This window comes from Mesoplodon bidens (genome assembly GCF_964165515.1).
Source record: "Mesoplodon bidens genome assembly, chromosome: 14".
Lineage (NCBI taxonomy): Eukaryota > Metazoa > Chordata > Mammalia > Artiodactyla > Ziphiidae > Mesoplodon > Mesoplodon bidens.
In genome coordinates, this window is record NC_138170.1 from 64,238,242 (window position 1) to 64,257,253 (window position 19,012).

The following is a 19,012-nucleotide window of genomic DNA, read 5'->3' on the forward strand; positions in this document are numbered from 1 at the left end:
TGATTCCATATATATGTGTTAGCATACGGTATTTGTTTTCCTCTTTCTGACTTACTTCACTCTGTATGACAGACTCTAGGTCCATCCACCTCACTACAAATAACTCTATTTTGTTTCTTTTTATGGCTGAGTAATATTCCATTGTATATATATGCCACATCTTCCTCATCCATTCATCTGTTGATGGACACTTAGGTTGCTTCCATGTCCTGGCTACTGTAAATAGAGCTGCAATGAACATTGTGGTACATGACTCTTTTTGAATTATGGTTTCTCAGGGTATATGCCCAGTAATGGGATTGCTGGGTTGTGTGGTCATTCTATTTTTACTTTTTTAAGGAACCTCCATACTGTTCTCCATAGTGGCTGTGTCAATTTACATTCCCACCAACAGTGCAAGAGGATTCCCTTTTCTCCACACCCTCTCCAGCCTTTATTGTTTGTAGATTTTTTGATGATGGCCATTCTGACCGGTGTGAGATGATACCTCATTGTAGTTTTGATTTCCATTTCTCTAATGATTAGTGATGTTGAGCATCCTTTCATGTGTTTGTTGGAAATCTGTATGTCTTCTTTGGAGAAATGTCTATTTAGGTCTTCTGCCCATTTTTGGATTGGGTTGTTTGTTTTTTTGATATTGAGCTGCATGAGCTGCTTGTAAATTTTGGAGATTAATCCTTCATCAGTTGCTTCACTTGCACATATTTTCTCCCATTCTAAGAGTTGTCTTTTCATCTTATTTATATTTTCCTTAACTTTAAAGGAGTAGAAAGTTCGGCCCTCCCTGTGCCAGAAGGACCTGAGAACCACACTGTGGGGAACAGCACTAATTACCTCCAGGGGGAGGTCGTGTGGAGAGCCATGTCCCTTACAACCTCCATTTCCCTCATGGCTCCAGCTGGGATAACTTACAATCCCTGTTACCATTTTTCTTTTTCTCCAAGCACTGAAAATTTCAACTTGAAGGATACTGATAAAATTTTTACTTGAAATGGCCTGTGAAAAAACCAGCATAGTCCCCAGGGACAAAATTCTTATCATGCTTTTCCTCAAATACATCAGCGGTTCTGAGTCTGTCATGATTTTGTGGGCTGGGAATGCTGTGTGTTTACTTTTGTATAAAAATCCTGTCTTCCTTGGATTAGAGAAGAGAGATGGTGGGCACAAGAGGCAGACTCCAGAATGTTTTGGGTTCAGCTCAAGTGCCCCACCCTTGCCCCAGACTTTCTCTGACCACCTTCTCTCCAGTTGGAAGCCATTTCTGACTCTCATGAGCCTCCACTTTTCCTGCACTCCCCCATCCCAGGACCTGTCATGGTCCCTCATTGTATTATTGATGTTTGTATAAATGTCTCACTTCCCCAATTAGGCTGTGAGCTCTTTGAGAGCTGGAACCTGATTGGCTCCATCTAGGACTTTCCCCCTGCGCAAGTGGCATTTATTAAGTATTTTTGAATGGCTCAATGGATGTACGAATCTCATCTTAGGGCCTTTTCTGCAGGAGATTCTCAGTGTCTTCTGAATGAAGCGATGACTGGATGGATAAATGGATGGATGGACAAATTAAAGAATAAAAGATTGACTATGTATAGAGGCTAGTTAACATCTCATAGGGGAAATAAGCCTATTCCCCCCACATGGCTGTGCTAATTCTGACCAGCTAACACATAAATGTAGATTTTTCGAACAGAAGGGACAAATGGGAGTGGGGTGACTCAGGGAAACCTCTTCCCACCCTGAAAACGGAGGCCAGGCCCTGCTGTGGCAGCAGTGTCCCCTGTACATGACTGGGCTTTGGTCATGACTTAGTCCTCAGGTGCCAGGGGCAGGCTTTCTGGACACAGGGGCAGAGGGCGTGGCTCTTCCTGTCTGAGCATTTCTGTGGCCCAGGCTGAGCTTGGGGGAAGGAGCGACAGGCCAGCGGAGCCTCTAGGGGTTCTTGCTGGCGAGACTGCTGTGACGTGGCTCTGCTGTCCACGTTAAATGTTTTCGAGACTGAGGCAGGGGATCTCTGCAGGCCCCCCGAGCCCACAAGAGGTCAGTAGGTCGAGGCAGCAGGAGCAGAGGGACAGCCCCGGAGAAAGTGTCCCCTCACCCGTGGGGCGGAGCCTCAAGCACCATCTCCTCTTTCTCAGCAGATGCCAACGCGAACTCCCATGCCTCCCAGATCTCTCCGGGGTGGAGTCTTGAGGAAGGGAGGGGAGACAGGCAGGGAGAGGAAGGGCAGGAAGGTGGCACATGTGTCCAGAGGCGGTGGGGTGAGGGGACAGACACCCCCTTTTATCTAAAATAAAGACAGAAACCTCCCCTCCCGCTGCTGTCTCCTTCCCATTTCTCCTTTGGCTCAAGTAAAGGCATAGAGGTGAGAAATGGTCCCTTTGCTGAGCTTGGCACTTGAGTTAGAGGAGGTTAGACCTCTCTGCCTTGGTCTTCCTTTGGTGTTCATTTCATGAGAAAGAGAAATGTACGGATGCAGAAGAAAGCCCAGGAGTTGGGGACCATCTTCCCTCCAGAGTGTCAGCGTGGTTCCACCAGGGCAACGGGCCTGGAGAGGCACCAGGCCCATGGGATGCTACTTGTGGATGCTGGCTAGGGGCGGCCCCGATCCTCTGCCAAAGATGCCCGAGTAGGAGTCCAGCGCCTCTCCTCAGCCTCCCACGGAATGATGCTGTGTGGCCAAGCAGGTACCAAAGGATAAATGTGCTATATTAACATGAACACTAATGACAAATGCACTGCAGTAGTAAGCACATTGTAGATACACAGAATATTCTCTATATAGTCTGAACATAGATACAAAATAAGTTATACTTGGTTTTGTTTTCCATCACAGTAGGAGCATAGCATACAAAGTGACTGAGTCAGTGGCCGCAAAGCAAGCCAAGGGAGAGACCATGAGGGAGACCGTAGGGCACCGAGAATGGTGGGGATTTGCCGAGGACACCGCAGACTCCTGGGGGTCCTACAAGGAACACGACCTTAGACCTCTCAAACTGGCCTTCAGAGAATCAGCAGGAGGTCCCCCTGGAAAAGAGTTGGTGGCTGCATTTGAGCTGGGATGATTCAGGCTACCGGGTGGGAAGCAGAGACAGAGGCAAACAGCACCCAACAGGCCAGCCCACTCTCCCGCTGGTGCGGTTGGGCTTCTGCGATTTTAGGAACATGGGGAGCATCGCCAGAAGGCACGGTTTGCTTCTGTGCTGTGACAGATGGCCAGACTGATGGCCCACCAAATGCTGGCTGGCCCTTCTCCCTGGCCAGCCTGCTCTGGGAGGCCATGAGGGGGCTGTGTGCTCAGCTTATTTGCCATGGTTTGTCATCAGCCGGAGACGCTGGCATCCTGCACATCATCACAGCAGAGGGCAGACTCTGTGGCCCTGGCTCTATCACGTGTGAGTTCTGTGACCCTGGGAGGGTCACCTGAACTCCTGAGTCTCAGGCTCCTCTCTGCAAATTGGAGGGACTAACACATACGTCCTCGGAGCGTGGTGAGGACCACATGGGATACTGTATATAAAGTGCCTAACAGCTCCTGGCACTCAGAAGAGGCTGGATAAATGTGCGTCGAGTACAAGCATCCAAACATAGCCCGAGACCAGGTGGGAAAAAATATGAATCTCACAAAATCTGTGGAATGAAAACCACCTTGACTGGTATGAGAGCAGAGGATGACAGGACAGTTTCTTTTCTTTCTTTCCTGCCAAGTTTTTCCCTTCTCTCTCTGGTTCTGGGATTCGTTCAAGTGAAGTGCAAGCAGGTTTCAAAGCCAGGTCTGCCAAAGCAGTCAGAGCCTAAGCCTGGGAAAGAACAGGGTTCGGGGCCACGTCTCTTCAAGGCTGGAGCTTGGTTCGCTGAGGACGCTTCCCTCCTCCCCTCCCCTCCCATCTCCTGGCCCCAGAGCAGACTTCATATGAGGAAGCCAAAGAGAGGGGAGGAAGCACAGAAAACAAGTGGATTGTCTGTTAAGTGAAAAGCCTTTTCCATATGCTCTGAGTCCGGGGAATCTGGAGGTAGGTGGGCCATCTGTGGGTGAGTGAACTGCCCCCTCTGTGGGAGAAGGCGGGTCTCTGGGCAGTGGAATAGGGGAGGGAAAGAGGGATGGAGACCTAGGCTTGATACCTGGGACCCTGGGAGTGCTCCTGTGCTTCAGCCAATGCTGAGAACTTGGAGATGTGTCTATGCAAAGATCCACCTGGAAACCTAGGGATCACTGTCCCCTCATCTGCAATGCTGTTCTCAACGCGCGTGTGTGTGTGTGTGTGTGTGTGAGTGAGTGTGATCGTCTCTCCCTTCTCCTCTAACACCTGCCTGCTCTGGACCTCCCTGCCTCCCATCACTCGGTGGCTTTCCTCTTGGATGGGGGTATGAGGTGGGCAGGCAGCTCGTTGGGCAGCTCGTGCCCCTCCAGCTTGACCTTGATGAGGTGGTTGGCCAGTGCGAACTCCTCGTCATCCAACATGCCATCCTTGTCGATGTCGGCCAGCTTCCAGATCTTGCCCAGCACGCTGTTGGGCAGCTTGGAGCGCACCATCTCCTTCTTGGCATTGGCGCCCGTGATCTTGCCATCCACCGGTGACAGGGTGTAGAAGATCTCATCGTACATGGGTTTGTCCCTGGCCACCACCCACTCAGCATCATCGATGCCCTCCCCAGCCCCCTCCCCATAGCCGTGCCCGAAGGGGCCATGCAGGGTGCCCTCAAACGCTCCGCCCTTCACTATCTGGGCGGGCCGCTGTGTCTCCTCCTGGCGCACCAGCACCATGAGCTGGGCAATGTCATGGGCCAGCATGTCGTCCACCACCTCCAGCAGCTTGCTTTTCAGTGGCTGGAATTTGCTGAAGTCCTGGGCCTGCAGCTGGTCCTGCAGAAGGAGAGAGAGAAAAGAAGGTGAGGACAGAAGACAATGGAAGGAGATCCACAAAAGATATGAGAGGAGGAGAAGAAAGGCACGTTGGCTCTTGGTGGATATTTCAAGAGAGAAAATAGTTGCAGGGGTTGGAGAAGAAAGGGAAGTTTAACAATTACTGGTTTGATTCATTTGGATTTCCTTTAGCGTTCTAGAAAGCAAATACAGTCAGTTCTCTGTATCCGAGGTTTCTCCATCTGTGGATACAAGGGGGCCAACTGTACCTCACCATTTTATATAATGAACTTGAGCATCCATGGATTTTGGTATCTGTGGAGGGTCCTGGAACCAATCCCCTGTGGATACCGAGGGATGACTATAATTAAATTTCTCTTTAAGTTAGTTTTGGCTGTTGAACAGTGAGTGGTTCTTAAATGCTGTACCCCTCTAAGACTGAGTCATGTGGGTGTCTACTTCAATAAGGGTTATACTCGAGAACACTGGCAGTGCTTTCACTACATTAATTATCTCATTCACTCCCCCGTGACCTTCTGAAAGTGGGAAATCACATGCTATCACTATTTAGGGAAGGAAAAATGGAGGCATAGGCAGCTAAAAACAAATCATAGTAGAAGCCACAGGTCATTCTAAGCCAGTAGTTCTTTTTTTTTTTTTTTTTTTGCGGTACGCGGGCCTCTCACTGCTGTGGCCTCTCCCGCTGCGGAGCACAGGCTCCGGACGCGCAGGCTCAGTGGCCATGGCCGACGGGCCCAGCCGCTCCGCTAAGCCAGTAGTTCTTAATCAGGATGCTCTCGGGATTATCTGGAGAGAGTTTTCAACTATTGGCTTCTCCCTGAGGGTTCTGACTCAGTAGGCACGGGCAACAGCTTCCCTCCTTGACTTCCCATGACCCCCACAGCGCACAGTAAAAGAAATATGTTCCGCTTTGCATGTCTTTGCCATTTTGAAAGGCCCTGAGTCTCAAGCATCCAGCTTCTCCTTGGCCTCTATGATGATAGGACAAGAGTTTCCCACTCCCACCCTGGCTCTGGCCACAGCAATCTCAGGACATTGGGATGAGGCCAATGCAATGAGGGGACAGTCTCAGGACAAGCACACTGAGTTCACCGCAGAAAAATTCAGAAAACACCCACGGCTACATTTCAAGACCAAGTGTGAGCCTGGGCATTCTCACCTCCCTTCTAGGGCAGGGCTGGACCAGGGAGGCTGGGGGGTGCTGGGGGGGCCACGGTGGAGCAGACAAGCCTTTTCTCCTGCCCTCAGCAGGACCTCCTAAGGTCCCTGTCTCTCCCAGCCTGTCCACATCTAAGCGTGTTTGGTGGGCTCCCAACTACGGGGTCCCAGTATTTTCCAGAGGACGTGAGGGTTGCTCCCATCAGCCCACACATATGCCCCCACCGGACAGCCATTTACATACTAATCCAGCATCCCTAACAGAAACTGATGTCAGACAGGCAAACAAGTGAGAAGGTGAAACCATTTATGTTGCAAAAGAATTCCTCACATTAAAAAGTCATATGGTCCCTTTCAAATGTCATCTTCCCCAAATGTTTGCTTACAGATCATTAAATTCTTAATACAAAGAGAAACTGAAAGTTGAAACAATTCTGAAATTAGTGACTGGCTCCCGGTAGGTGGTTATAGGAATGAATGGATACATGAACAAATGCATACCTTGGATGTCTATTCTTTCTTTCTTTTTATTTTACTAGATAGGAAATTAAAAATGCGTATTTGGGACTATACTGATACTCTGAAACCCTAAAAGCGACAAGAGCAAAAACAATATTACTACTACATTTGCTGTTATTTTTTCCTAATTCCCTAATTCTTAAAAACTTTTCATTTTTATTTTTTTATTTTATTTTTAATACATTTATTTATTTTATTGTTTATTTTTGGCTGCTTTGGGTCTTCGTTGCTGCGTGTGGGCTTTCTCTGCGGGGAGTGCGGGCTACTCTTTGTTGCGGTGCGTGGGCTTCTCATTGTGGTGGCTTCTCTTGTTGCGGACCACGGGCTCTAGGCATGCGGGCTTCAGTAGTTGTGGCTCACGGCCTCTAAAGCGCAGGCTCAGTAGTTGTGGTGCACTGGCTTAGTTGCTCCGCGGCATGTGGGATCTTCCCAGGCCAGGGCTTGAACCCGTGTCCCCTGCATTGGCAGGCGGATTCTTAACCATTGCGCTACCAGGGAAGCCCTTCATTTTAAAATAATTACATGAGAATTAATCATGAGAAGTTGCAAAAATTGTGCAGAGAGCTAGGTTCCTTGTGCTCATCACCCAGTTTCCTCTACTGGTGACATCTCACCTAACTTGCTACTGCATTGTAAGAGCATAGTTGGTGCCAGGCCATGCTAAGTGCCTTGCAAATATTATCTGAGATACACCCAGAATCTTATCTGATATACGCCCACAATATCCATATAAGGTGGTGCTTTTGTAGCCTTAATATGTAGATGAAAAGACAGAGGCTCAGGGCTTCCCTGGTGGCGCAGTGGTTGAGAGTCCGCCTGCCGATGCAGGGGACACGGGTTCGTGCCCCGGTCTGGGAAGATCCCACATGCCGCAGAGCGGCTGGGCCCGTGAGCCATGGCTGCTGAGCCTGCGCATCCGGAGCCTGTGCTCTGCAAGGGGAGAGGCCACAACAGTGAGAGGCCCGCCTACCGCAAAAAAAAAAAAAAAAAAAAAAAAAGACAGAGGGTCAGAGAGGATCCAGTTAGTATGGTGTGGTAGTTTTTTGCTTAGACCTTGGACACACCTGGGGTTTCAACTTGCAGGCTGTGTAAACACTACTAAAACCGTAGGCAGGTTAATTACCTTTGTAAACCTCAGTTTGCTCATCTATAAAAGGAGGATGCAATGCCTCCCTCAGAGGACTTTTCACACATAAGAAACTATGTGTGACTGACCCTGGCCCAAGAGAGGGGCCCACGGTATGCTCCAAAGACGGTGAGCTCCTGTGCAGATTTCTGCTTCTCTGTGGCTTATGTCCCAAATCGCTCCCAAGAAGGAGCTCAGTGGTAAACTTAAGCAATGAAGGGCCAGGAGAATGTCAGCTGACTTGTCCTGTTTCACATGACGTGGTGGGGATTCCAAACCTGTGGTGGCCAGGACTGGGGAAGGTCATGAACTTGAGGTATCAGACCCCTGAGCATCCTCTAACACTGCTGCCCACTGGGAGCACTGGGGCCAGATACGGCCCCGGATGGGCCAGTGTCAGCCCAGCAGGAAGAGCAGACCCAGGGCCATCTGCCGGCCTGCCTACTGATTCTGGGTGGAGTTTCCACCCGGGGAGTCCAAGGGTGGCCTCCTCCAAGCTCAGGCTGCTTAGCCAGCTTGTTCCTTTCCTGGAGCCCCAGACCCTGGTTACCTGCATCCTCTTCAGGTTGGGGAAGTCCCCAGGTGAGATCTGGTGCTCCCGCTCGATCTGGCCGTAAATCTCGGCCAGGTTGTTCACCAGCTCCTTCTTCTTGTTGTCCTTTCCGAACACCGAGGGCATCTCCTTCTTCAGAGAGCTGATGATGTAGGCATGGACCTGAATACCAGGGGCGGAGAGGAACGTTCGGCTCGAGACCTCAGTTCTCTCCTTCCCTCTAGGGCGGCTCTCACCCCATCTCTTCCCATAAATCCCCGCCCCCCTCCTGCTCCTACTTCCGAAATTATTTCTGTCTCCACCCTCTTTCTCTCCCACTGCTTGCAACGCACGTTGTTTTGCTAAATTCCGGGGAAAGGTGAGATTGTGGGGAGGTTAAGGTCAAGGCAGTGACAGGGATGGAAATTCTGGTGATGACGTCGCTGAGGAAGACAGTAGCAACAGCTGGCGTGTAATGCCAGGCACTGTGATAAGGGCTTTTCTGTTCTTTATTCTACTCTGCCGTCTAACCCTTTCATTTTACGTATGTGGAAACAGGCACAGCACAACTGAGGGCCTTGCTGGGGTCGGGATCACACAGTAAACTGCGGAGTTGAGTCCAATCTGGCCATCTGACGCCAGGGCTTGTGATCATTACCACCACACTCTCCTGCCCTGCCCCCCTTCCCCCCGCAGCTCTTGCAGCTAACCCCCACCACCCCAAACCATTGGCCCCGCCCATGCTGCCCATCCCCCCCCCCCCCGCCCGGTAGCCTCACCTTGGCCAGCCTGGCCCTCTTGATGAGGTCGTTCAGCTTGCGCAGGGCAGCGTTTCGCGGCAGACTCTGGATGTCTCTGAACAGGTCCTGCTCCTCGGCCTCAAAGAGCTTCCGGTTGTCTGGGATAAGAAGGGGGCGGGACCAGAAGGAGCCAATGTAGACCCGGATCACCTCCGGGGTGTTCACGATCTTCCCCAGGGACCACATGAGGGCCCCGTACACCCGCATCAGCTGCTGCGTCTCAATCTGGTCCGACTTGTTCAGCACCACCCGCATCTTGTCCTCGTGGTTCTTGAGGGCCTTGATGACTTCTGAGAACTCATCAGAGATGTCCAGCTTGTGGGCGTCGAAGAGCAGGATGATGCGATCGACCCGCTCGGCGAACCACTCGAGGACTGCCGCGAAGTCGTACCCTGCGACACAGCAGAGTCAGGGGGCGGAGCCTTTGGGGCGGAGGGTAGGGTTTTGCGGGGAGGCAGCCGGTGCAGTAGAAATAACATGGACTTGGAAGGCCGATCTGGATTCAAATCTGGCTCCTCCACATTTTCACAATTTGGCCTTCAGCCGGTTACCAAATGTCTCTGAGTCAGTGTTTTTCCATCTATAAATGGGCATACCAATAGTATCTAGTTCATAGAATTTTAAGGACTAAAGATGCTCAGAGCCCAGCACCTAGCAGCTGCTCAGTAGATGCTAGTTATTATAATTAACACCATTATCCCCATAAAACACAGCCACCATCCAGCTCCCCTATCCTTGCTTACTGTATTTAGGAGTCAGGGGCCTTGCTGGAAAAGAAACTCTGGACATATATTTTGAATAAAGACCCAGAAATTTTTAACAAGGTCCCATGGTTCAGACCATGCCCATCACTGGTCTGGAAGAAATCTGAGACTCTTGACACACAACTTCTTCTCATGCCTGCTCATAAGCTCGCTTCATTCCTTATTCATCAGCTGCAGCCCCCAAATTCCCAACTCTTAAAACCACAAGGGGTTTCTTCCTTAGCATGGGACAGACCTCTGGCTGCCACACGTTGGTTATCTGGCACTGAGCTGCTTCAGGTCAGGCTGGTTCCAGGAACCCCACAGCACCTGCTCTGCTCAACCCCAAGTAGCAGTGGATCTGGGAGGGCCTGGAGGGGGAGGTCATGCCAACAGTTTGCACATTCAGCCTCATATTCACTGACCCTTAACAGCTGGAAGCAGCTTCACCTCTCTGTGCCTCAGTCTCCTCTTCCATGAAATAGAGGACAATAGATGGGGAAGTGAGGCTCAGAGAGGGAAAGTGACTTGCTTGAGGGAGCACAGCCCAGGAACAGCAGCACTGGGATGAGGGTGGAGGTGTTAGGCCTTCTGCTGCTCCCCAGTGCCACACCTCTGGCAGGGAGGTAGGAGCCCTTCCTTAGGCTCTGGTGGGATCGACGACCCCGGGTCCCAACATCACAGGCTTTCAGGGGCATAGACCCTGGGGCCCCAAAGCTCACTGCCCCCACTGAGTGGAAGACCCAGCCATCGGGAAAAAGCCAGCAGTTCCTGCCCTGCCTCACAGAGGAAGATTAGAGACCAGGGCAGGTCATTAGGCAGCTGCTTTGCAACTGAGTCAGATGCAAGCTGCTCTGCTCGCCTGGAACGGCGGTCCTCAACTTGAGCGCGCAGCGGAATCCCCCAGAGGGCCTGTTAAAACCCAGATGGCTGGGCCTACCTCAGAGCTTCTGGTTCAGGTCACATCATGACCTCATTTCCCCTTCGCACCACCCTCCGAGGCAGGCACAGCCCCACTTTCCAGAGAAGAAACCTGAGGTTAGCGATGAGGGGAGAGTCAAATCGCCGGCATGTTGGGGGGTCAGGGTTGGACCCCGCCACGGGGCCCTGGGCGCCCTGCACAGGCCGTGCTGGCAGTGGTCCTGCACCTGTGCCCCTACCGGCCCCGCCTCCCGCTCCCCTCCCGTCTCCTCTCTTCCCGGGGCTGGCTCCAGGCTATTTTTAGTCTCCCTCAGCACAGCCAGGTGAAGGGCAGCTCTCACCTTCTGAAGGCAGTCCCTCAGAGCCGTGGGCGGGAGGCGGGGCAGGGGGCTCAGGAAATCAGGGCAAACTGACTCCCGGGCCCCGTCCACCCCAACCAGGAAAACAGGTCACGGCCTGGCTGCTTTGGTGCCTGGAACCTGCAGGCTTGCCCTCAGTTGTAGCTGGAGAGGGCAGGGGGCTCAGAGGCCTCTGGCCTTCTGCTGAGACCTGTTCCCACATCTAGCCTGACAAGGTTTTGGCCGTGGTGGTGCAGACCACGGGGAGGGCAGCTGCCATGCGCCCTCCCTCCCTCCCTCCCGTACAGCAGATGTCAGCCCTCACTGCTCAGCACACCGGCTCACTGCTCACAGCCGGCTGTGCAGCCACAGCAGCTAGCCCTGGGCACTTAATGACAGGGCTCAAAGCAAGTGGGTGAGATGCGCCCAGGACCAAGCAGAGGGAGGGCCAGGACCAGAACACAGGTCTTCCTGCCCTAAGCCCAGCACTCCAGCCAGCCCTCCACGGGCTGGGGAAAGCGAAGGGGCCAGAGAAGCTGCAGAGAAGAGGCTTCTGGCCCCTGAGCTCTCACCAACCCCAGATGGCAGCAGCCATGCAAGAGGAGCCTCAGCTGCAAAAGCTTGGACGGGGGTGGGGCAGGTCCCAGCAAGCTGACCAGCCCCCGCTTGGGGTGGGGCAGGAGAGGGACAGCAGCAGGTCAGTGCTGCCGGAATAGGCCGGCCCATGTCCGTTCCTGTCCTCACGGCTGGGTCCGGTGCCCCTCAGGCAGGCCCTTGCCTCTCTGCTCGCCCAGGGATTTACCCTCCCCCCACCTCACAGGGAGCTGGGCGGGGCAGGGGCTGCTCATCCTTCTCTGCTTCCTCTGTGCCCAGCACGGTGCCCCGCACACAGTAGGTGCTCTATCAGCATTCGCTGAACAGACCTGAAATGTGAGCCCTGTTCTGCCTTTTACATCCCAGGGACAGTGAACAAGTCATCTCTGGGCCTCAGTTTTCTGGTCTCTGAATTGGAAGCCACCAGACCGTGCCAGAGGGCGGCTGTGAGGATCCAATCAAAGGTGGATGCTTGCCTGGGACCCTGGCTGTTCCTATGGCTCTGCCCCTTTATAAAGAGCTCCTTCCAGGCACCAGTTTCTATGACTTGGGTGTGCTCTGAAGGGGTCACCCGAGGAGCACTGGCCCAGGCAAGCCCACCTCTAGTTTCTGCTCAGCTATTAATTTGCTGTGTGTCCTTGGGCAAGTAGGCTCCCTTCTCTGGTCCTTGGTCTCTTTGCCTGTTAATCCACAGAGTTGGATTGGAAGATCTCTGAGTTTCCTTTCTCATTTCACAATTCCCTGCTTCTAAGACTGAAGGTATGAGGGTGGGGAGTACAGCAGGATGGATGGAGATTAGAAACAAGGAAGCTCTTGCAGGACAGGGGGAAGGAAGGTTGGGGACTGCTGTCTTTAATGCCCTGGGCTGCCTATGTGAAGCCTGCTCCTGCCTGAGAACAGGCAGATGGCTTCTGCGAGCCCTTTCTAGGATTTCAGAAGCATAGAGGCCTCTTATTCACCCTCCCACTTTTGCGAATTCTGTATGCTCTGGCAAGGCTGGCTATCCAATTACCAACTGGGTAATGCTGGAAGCTTTCTCCCCAAGTGTGTCTGTGAGGAAATGAGAATCAAGTAATGACTCTGTGGGCTTCCGCTGAAGCTCAGCCTCCCTGATCCTGGCTATTCAGAGCCTAGCAGGCTCCAGGCTGGGCATTTAATTATTTCTGTAGACTGGGCTTATGCGTATCCAAGAATGGGAGCATCTGAAAGGCACAGACGGGACCTATTAAGGAAAAGGGAATGGGTTGGCCCTCCCATTTATTCTCTGTGTGGCCTTAGGCAAGTCTGAACCTCAGTTTCTTCAGCTGAAAAATGGGAATAAAAATGACTGACTGATGAGGGGTCAATGGTAGAACCGTGGCAACAAGATAGCGGAGGGAGGGCCCAGACTCGTCTGGAGTCTCTGCCCTGACGTCTAGGCCCCCTTTCCCTCGCTGGTCCTGGGAACGGCTCTGAGCCCCAAAATAGGAGCTCTTGAGCACCTGCAGCAGCCCAAGGGCTCATAAGATATGGACTAGTGGGTGGTGGGAGATTCAGGCTCCAGGAGACTGATGGTGAAGCTGGCTGTCCTGGAATTGTGGGTAGCAAGTCTGCCGCCTCTGGAAGGTCTGGTGTGCAGGCACCTGGAGCAGAGACTGGGCAGCCTGCAGGGAGCTGGGGCTCTCCCCACTGACCCCAGGCTCCAGTGGAATGGAAGGAAAGCATTTCTAAGTAATGCCAGGCAAGAGGATATCAATGAGACAAACACAATAAGTGTGGCAACTCCTTAGTCATCAACCAGCTTCCTTCACAGCCTGCAAGGCAGTGCAGGGGCTTCCCTCGTGGCGCAGTGGTTAAGAATCTACCTGCCAATGCAGGGGACATGGGTTCAAGCCCTGGTCTGGGAAGATCCCACATGCTGCGGAGCAACTAAGCCCATGCGCCACAACTACTGAGCCTGTGCTCTAGAGCCCGCAAGCCACAACTACTGAGCTCGCACGCCACAACTACTGCAGCCCGTGCACCTAGAGCCCGTGCTCTGCTACAAGAGAACCCAGCGCGCTGCAACAAAGAGTAGCCCCCGCTCGCTGCAACTAGAGAAAGCCCGCACGCAGCAACGAAGACCCAACATAGCCAAAAAAAAAAAAAAAGCTTATTAAAAACAAAGAAAGGCAGTGCAAGGGTGCTGACAAGGCAGCACATTTCTTTGTATTTTCAGCCACACGATCTCATTTGATCTTCACAAAGCTCCATGTGCCAGGAGGTAAATAGGCACACACAGGGAAGGGAGAGGGAACAGAGAGGTTAAGGGGCTCACCCAAGCTCACACAGCCAGGTGGGGGCAAACTCGGGTCTAGAACCCAGATCCTTACTTCCATCTGCATTCCCTTCTCGGCTCAGAGCCCTGCAAGGCTGTAGCTCCGGGGGCTGAGCCCTCCAACCAGGCACTTACTTGTGGTGGGTACTTAAAAGGTCCCATCCTGCCCCCCAAAAGCTTTCAAGATATAAAGACATTTTAGCAAAAGAGAAATTAGAAGGCATCAGTTTGCAAAATGTGGGAAGAGTTCAGAGGACAGAGGCCACACTACTTGCCTCCCAGAAGTAACCTTGAAAAGCAGCCCAACAGACTCATCCCAGGTCTCCCAGATGGCCACAAGTTGTCAGTGCACCCTTTTAAAGGGAGTCGGGACCCTGCTGCTCTGTCCCCGCGTGTGATGCCCCCAGAGCCGTGTAGGTACAGCATGCGGTCTGGGGCCCCAGAGGCCCCTAAGTGAGGATGCTAGGGATGGGAGGCTGTGAGGACCAGCCCAGACCCTCCGGGGTCCCCCAGGGGAAAGTTGTACATGAGAGTTTGCCCTCATTGGTCTTCTCTGAGTTCTTCCTGGGCAGGCAGGCCATGATAACGTGCTGAAAAGCCACCGGACGGGGAAGCAGGAGACCAGAATTCCCATCCCAGTTTTGTGACCTGGGCAAGTTTTTTCCTGCTCTGGCCCTCCTGAGTTCACCTGTACAGGAGGGGGTCCGCTGGGAGTGATGTGTGCCACGCGCCATGGGGTTGCTTTTCTAGGGTGGGGCCTGTGGGGATTTCTAGCTGAGAAACAGACAGGAAATGTGGTTCGCAAGTGTGAGGACACTCAGGCTTCCGGAGCCCTCCCACCTCTGCTGCACCCTTGCATCTTCCCAGTAATGAGTCCTGGGCTGCATCCTGTCACTTCCAGGAACTGCCTCCCTGCCCCTCTCCCGCCCACTCCAATGCATCTACATCCAGAGACAAGTGTGGGCCTGGGACTTCCCGGGCTCAGGGTCCTGGACGTCCCTTGCTTCTGCTCTCCCCACAAGACACACAGCCCCCCAGGTCCGGGCAGAGGGGCCACACTTTGTCCAGCTGTGGCCTGGGGCCTGAGTGCTCCCTCCCGTGAAGCCTGAGGCCAGGAGAGCCCCTTGGGAGCAGCTGGCTTTCCAGAATGTGGCACATCAGGCCTCGGCCCAGAGGTGGCTCTGTGTGGATTTGATAACGATGCCCTGGCATCAGGCTCAGTGAGTGGAACATGGGCTGGATTTCAGGCTTAATACACCCCTCAGTCGGGTGCCCTCCTGCAGGGCTGTCCATGGACTATCCACGGGGCCCTGCCCGGCCCTGGGCTGGAGGAAAGCAAGAAACACCAAATCTGTGCTGCGGCCAAACCCAGAGTTCTGAGAGCCCCGGGCGAGAAGCCACGTGAAGTGTGTTTGGTTCTGTGCACACACTTGTGTGCGTGTATGTGGAGCGGGGTGTGGAGGGAGGTGTGATGTGTGTAGATGGGGGGTGCATATGTGTATAGGTATAAACTGAACTACTGAGTTCTACAGCTGATTGTGAAAGATGAGGAGGGGGTCTTCATACTGGAAACTTTTCTCATTTGGGGTGCCCCTGATATCTGAGGGTGTCTGATCCCTGCCCCCCACCCAACTTTCCTGGTCTCTGTGGAGTGCTGGGGTCAGCACTGCCCCAGGCTGACGATGCAGGCCTGGCAGCCCAGCTCTCAGCTCTTGTTTTTATCACAGGCTACTTTTGCCAGCAACTGCATTTATAGTCTAGAATCAGGAGGGCAGAGAACAAACTGGTCTGCATAGATACACACAGGGCTAGCACTTCTCCCAGAGGTGGGGTGAGACCTGGTGGTAGTCGGTATGGGGTGGGAGGCAATAGGAAGGGTGGGCAAGAAGAACAAGCCCCCAGTTTGCTGTAGAGCAGCCACTGAGGTCCAGAGATAAAGCCAGGAGAAAAGGTAGAGGGATAGGAAAAGAATGGAATGGAACAGAAGCTGAGGAAGGCAGGACTCCCTAGGAGCAGGGCTGCCACGTACAGCTGCACAGGCTGTGCACTGCACAACTGCAAGGAAGGCCATTCATGTAGATTACCCTGGGGTTGTTTAACAGGGTGACCCTGGATGGCAGATAAAGAGGAAAGAAGGGAGCTCACTGGGATCCAGACCCAGAGCTGATGTCTGTGTCTCCATTACCACCTGTGGACCTCACGAGGTCATGTGATGGGTATCATTACCCCTTGTTATGCACGGGGACATTAAGGCTCAGGGGAAAAATGTGACCTGGAGACCCACAGATTCTAAAACCCAGTGCTCTAAACTCCCAGTCCAGTGCCCTTGGAATCCCTGAAGGCTGGAATCCTCTCTGGATTCACCTGTCAGGCTGCACTAGCCTTGTGTAGCCACCCACCCCCCAGGTAGTTCAGGTGGAGAATTTTGGCTGCTCTCCAAGCCTTCCTCGAGGAGATACAGGCTGTCTGTGTGAAACAGTAAATCCCCTTTAGGCCTAAGCTCAGGATGAACTTGGAGGAAGACTTACGGCATGCGGGTAGAGACTGGTCAGGAGAGAGGGAGTATCTAGGGAAACAAATAGAAACAAGACAGAGAGCCACCCACGCTGCACCCTCCCCCACCCCGACCACGGGGCCCTGAACAGGGTGCCCGGGTGCTTACAAAGGGCAGGTGGGCCAGAAGGAGATGCGCCTCCCCACAGGGCCGTGGGTTCTATGCCCCCCTCGCCCTTGCACCACCATACATGCCCCTCCCCCCAGGCACGTGCAGGAGGAAGGCAGACAGTCACCTAAGGTCAGTTCAGGGCAGAGTCCCGGCTGCTGCTCAGAGAGCTCTTGCCAGCCCAAAGCCTTCCCTTCCCGGAAGCTGCCCTCTGAGTGCCGGTCTGGCTCCTGCCCAGCTCCCAGCTCCAGGACTGGGGTGGCTGTGGCTTCATCAGCTTTTCTTCCCAGCAATACGGCATACAGCACAGAAAGGGTTGGGGGCTACCTGGGGCACACAGCGTGGTGTGGCACGAGAGGCTGGGGGAGGGGAGCTGGGAGCTGTAGTCTCAAGATTTTTACAGTATCCATCTAGTATTTTAGAGCTAGGAAAAAACCAGTGATGATGATGATGATGATGATCTATAGCACCTCATGTTTACTGGGGACTTGCTATGTGCCAGGTAGGAGGCTTTTTACCTGTATTATTTCTTTTAATCCTCAAACAACCCTAGAAGGTAGATAGAGTTATGTCCCCTACTCTACAGATGAGCCAGCTGAAGGAAAGAAACCCGCCAGGTCACCCTGCCAGGAAGTGTTAGAGGCAGGCTCAGGACGCCGGTGGTCTGGCTCCTGAGTTCCATCTCCCGACCCACATGCCGGCAACCTCCCTCAGTGAACAACTACCCACATCTGTCTGGAATGAGCAGTTTTCAAGGGCTTTCACATACCCAGCTCCCGACTCTCACGCCCCAGAGCACACTGTCATCCTCACGCTGTTGGCTGGAGTCCTCTGCAGGCATTTGTCTCCCCTGCAGAGCTGCAAGCTCCTGGGGCAGGGACAGCAGGAACTTCAGAAGCAAGCCAGGGTCTGGCCCATGAAGAAACCCAGTGAGGTGCATGATGAAGACACTGGTGTCTCCATTTCACAGACGAGAAGACCGAGGCCAGCTGTCTCCTGAGCTGCAGTGGACCCAAACCCATCTGCTGACCCTTGCCTAGGATGACCCCACACAGCACACGAGGCAGCAGTGGCTCATCAAGAGACAGCAAGGCCCCAGGAGCCTCTCCCCTGGTATGGAAGCCAGAGAACGTACCAGAAAGAACACAGCACAGAGCCAGAGCCAACCCTACCAGCTGCCTCACTTACCTCGGCTGATCCTCTGCTTCTCCCCGGAGAGGATGCCCGGCGTGTCGATGACGCTGATGCTCTCCAGCACGGGGTTGGGCAGCTGCGCGCACACGAACCTGCAGGGGTGGGAGGAGACCCGTGGTGAGCCGCCGTCCTGTCCTTGCCTCTCAGGCACCCTCGTTTCAGCCCCATGCCAACCTCTCCTGCCCTGGGCAGAGGTTCTGAAGCCCGGCCGCCTTCCAGTGCAGACTCCCAGCCCCAAGCTAGACTCAGCCCCAGTAGTGGGCCCAGGATCTGTACTTCGAGGAAGCTCCCGGGGTGGTCCTAAGGCAGCTGTGGGCCTACGTTTGTGAGCCCCTGGTGTCGGGGACACCAGGATGTCCAGCCCTTGATCCCTGCCCCCCAGGAGCACAGTCTGGTGGAAGAGCAGAGGCATGCATAAGGACAACCACGATATGGGTGCGATGGGAGCAGCGCCCCCAAGGGAGGCCAAGTGAAGGGCTCGGGAGATCCAAGGTGGAAGGAAGCCTTCCTGGAGGAGGCAGCACTGCAGCTGGCCTCGAAGAGTGGGGCACACCATCCAGGAACGTTTATCTGGGCTTCTAAAAGGTTGTGCAAATACCAAACATTGCTAGTAGGATAGCAGTCAAGCCTTATTCAAGGGAATATTCCCAGTATCACATCCCAAAGTCTCCAAATACAAATTGGTAAACCTAAGCTAGATCCTTCTGACTTCAAGCCTTCTCTCTTAAATGCCATTTTCGGTGGAAGCCAGCAAGGTGTCTGACCATCACAGGTACAGTTCACGGTCCCATAGTCTCCAAGAAAAGACAGGGAAGGGAGCCTCTGCTACCCAGTGAGGTGGCTGCGGAGATACAGGTTAGGGGAGGAGGCTAGGGATGCACGGGAAAGAGGGTCCGGGAAGCTTCTCAGAGGACGCAGAACCTGAACTGAGACCTCAAAAGATGACCAGCATTTGCCAGGTGGACAGGGGTGTGGGCAGGAAGCCAGTGTACGTGCGTGTGTGTGCGCGTGTGTGTGTAGCTATGTGAAGATACAGACGTGCACAGAGGGGAGATTGGAATTATTGGAATTATGCTGCCACAAGCAAAATGCCTGGAGTAACCAGAAGCTGGAAGAAGCAAGGAAAGATCCTCCTCTACAGGCTTTGGAGGAGCATGGCCCTGCCAACACCTTGATTTTGAACTTCTGGCATCCAAACTATGAGTCAGTAATTATTTTAAAGCCACGCAGTTCGCGCGGTCATTTAT

General features: G+C 53.4%; 1 protein-coding gene across 1 annotated transcript in view; it reads right to left on the reverse strand.

Moving 5' to 3' along the window:
• Positions 1-2,685: 2,685 nt before the first annotated feature.
• Positions 2,686-19,012, reverse strand: part of EHD3 (EH domain containing 3) — a 29,557-nt gene continuing 13,230 nt past the window's right edge. The window contains exons 3-6 of the mRNA XM_081253657.1: positions 17,760-17,857; positions 8,997-9,409; positions 8,236-8,400; positions 2,686-4,861 (exon numbers count right to left, since the gene is read on the reverse strand). Of these exons, the coding sequence (XP_081109783.1) occupies positions 4,334-4,861; positions 8,236-8,400; positions 8,997-9,409; positions 17,760-17,857 (1,204 nt within the window). The 3' untranslated portion in view covers positions 2,686-4,333. The remainder of the gene's footprint in view (positions 4,862-8,235; positions 8,401-8,996; positions 9,410-17,759; positions 17,858-19,012) is intronic.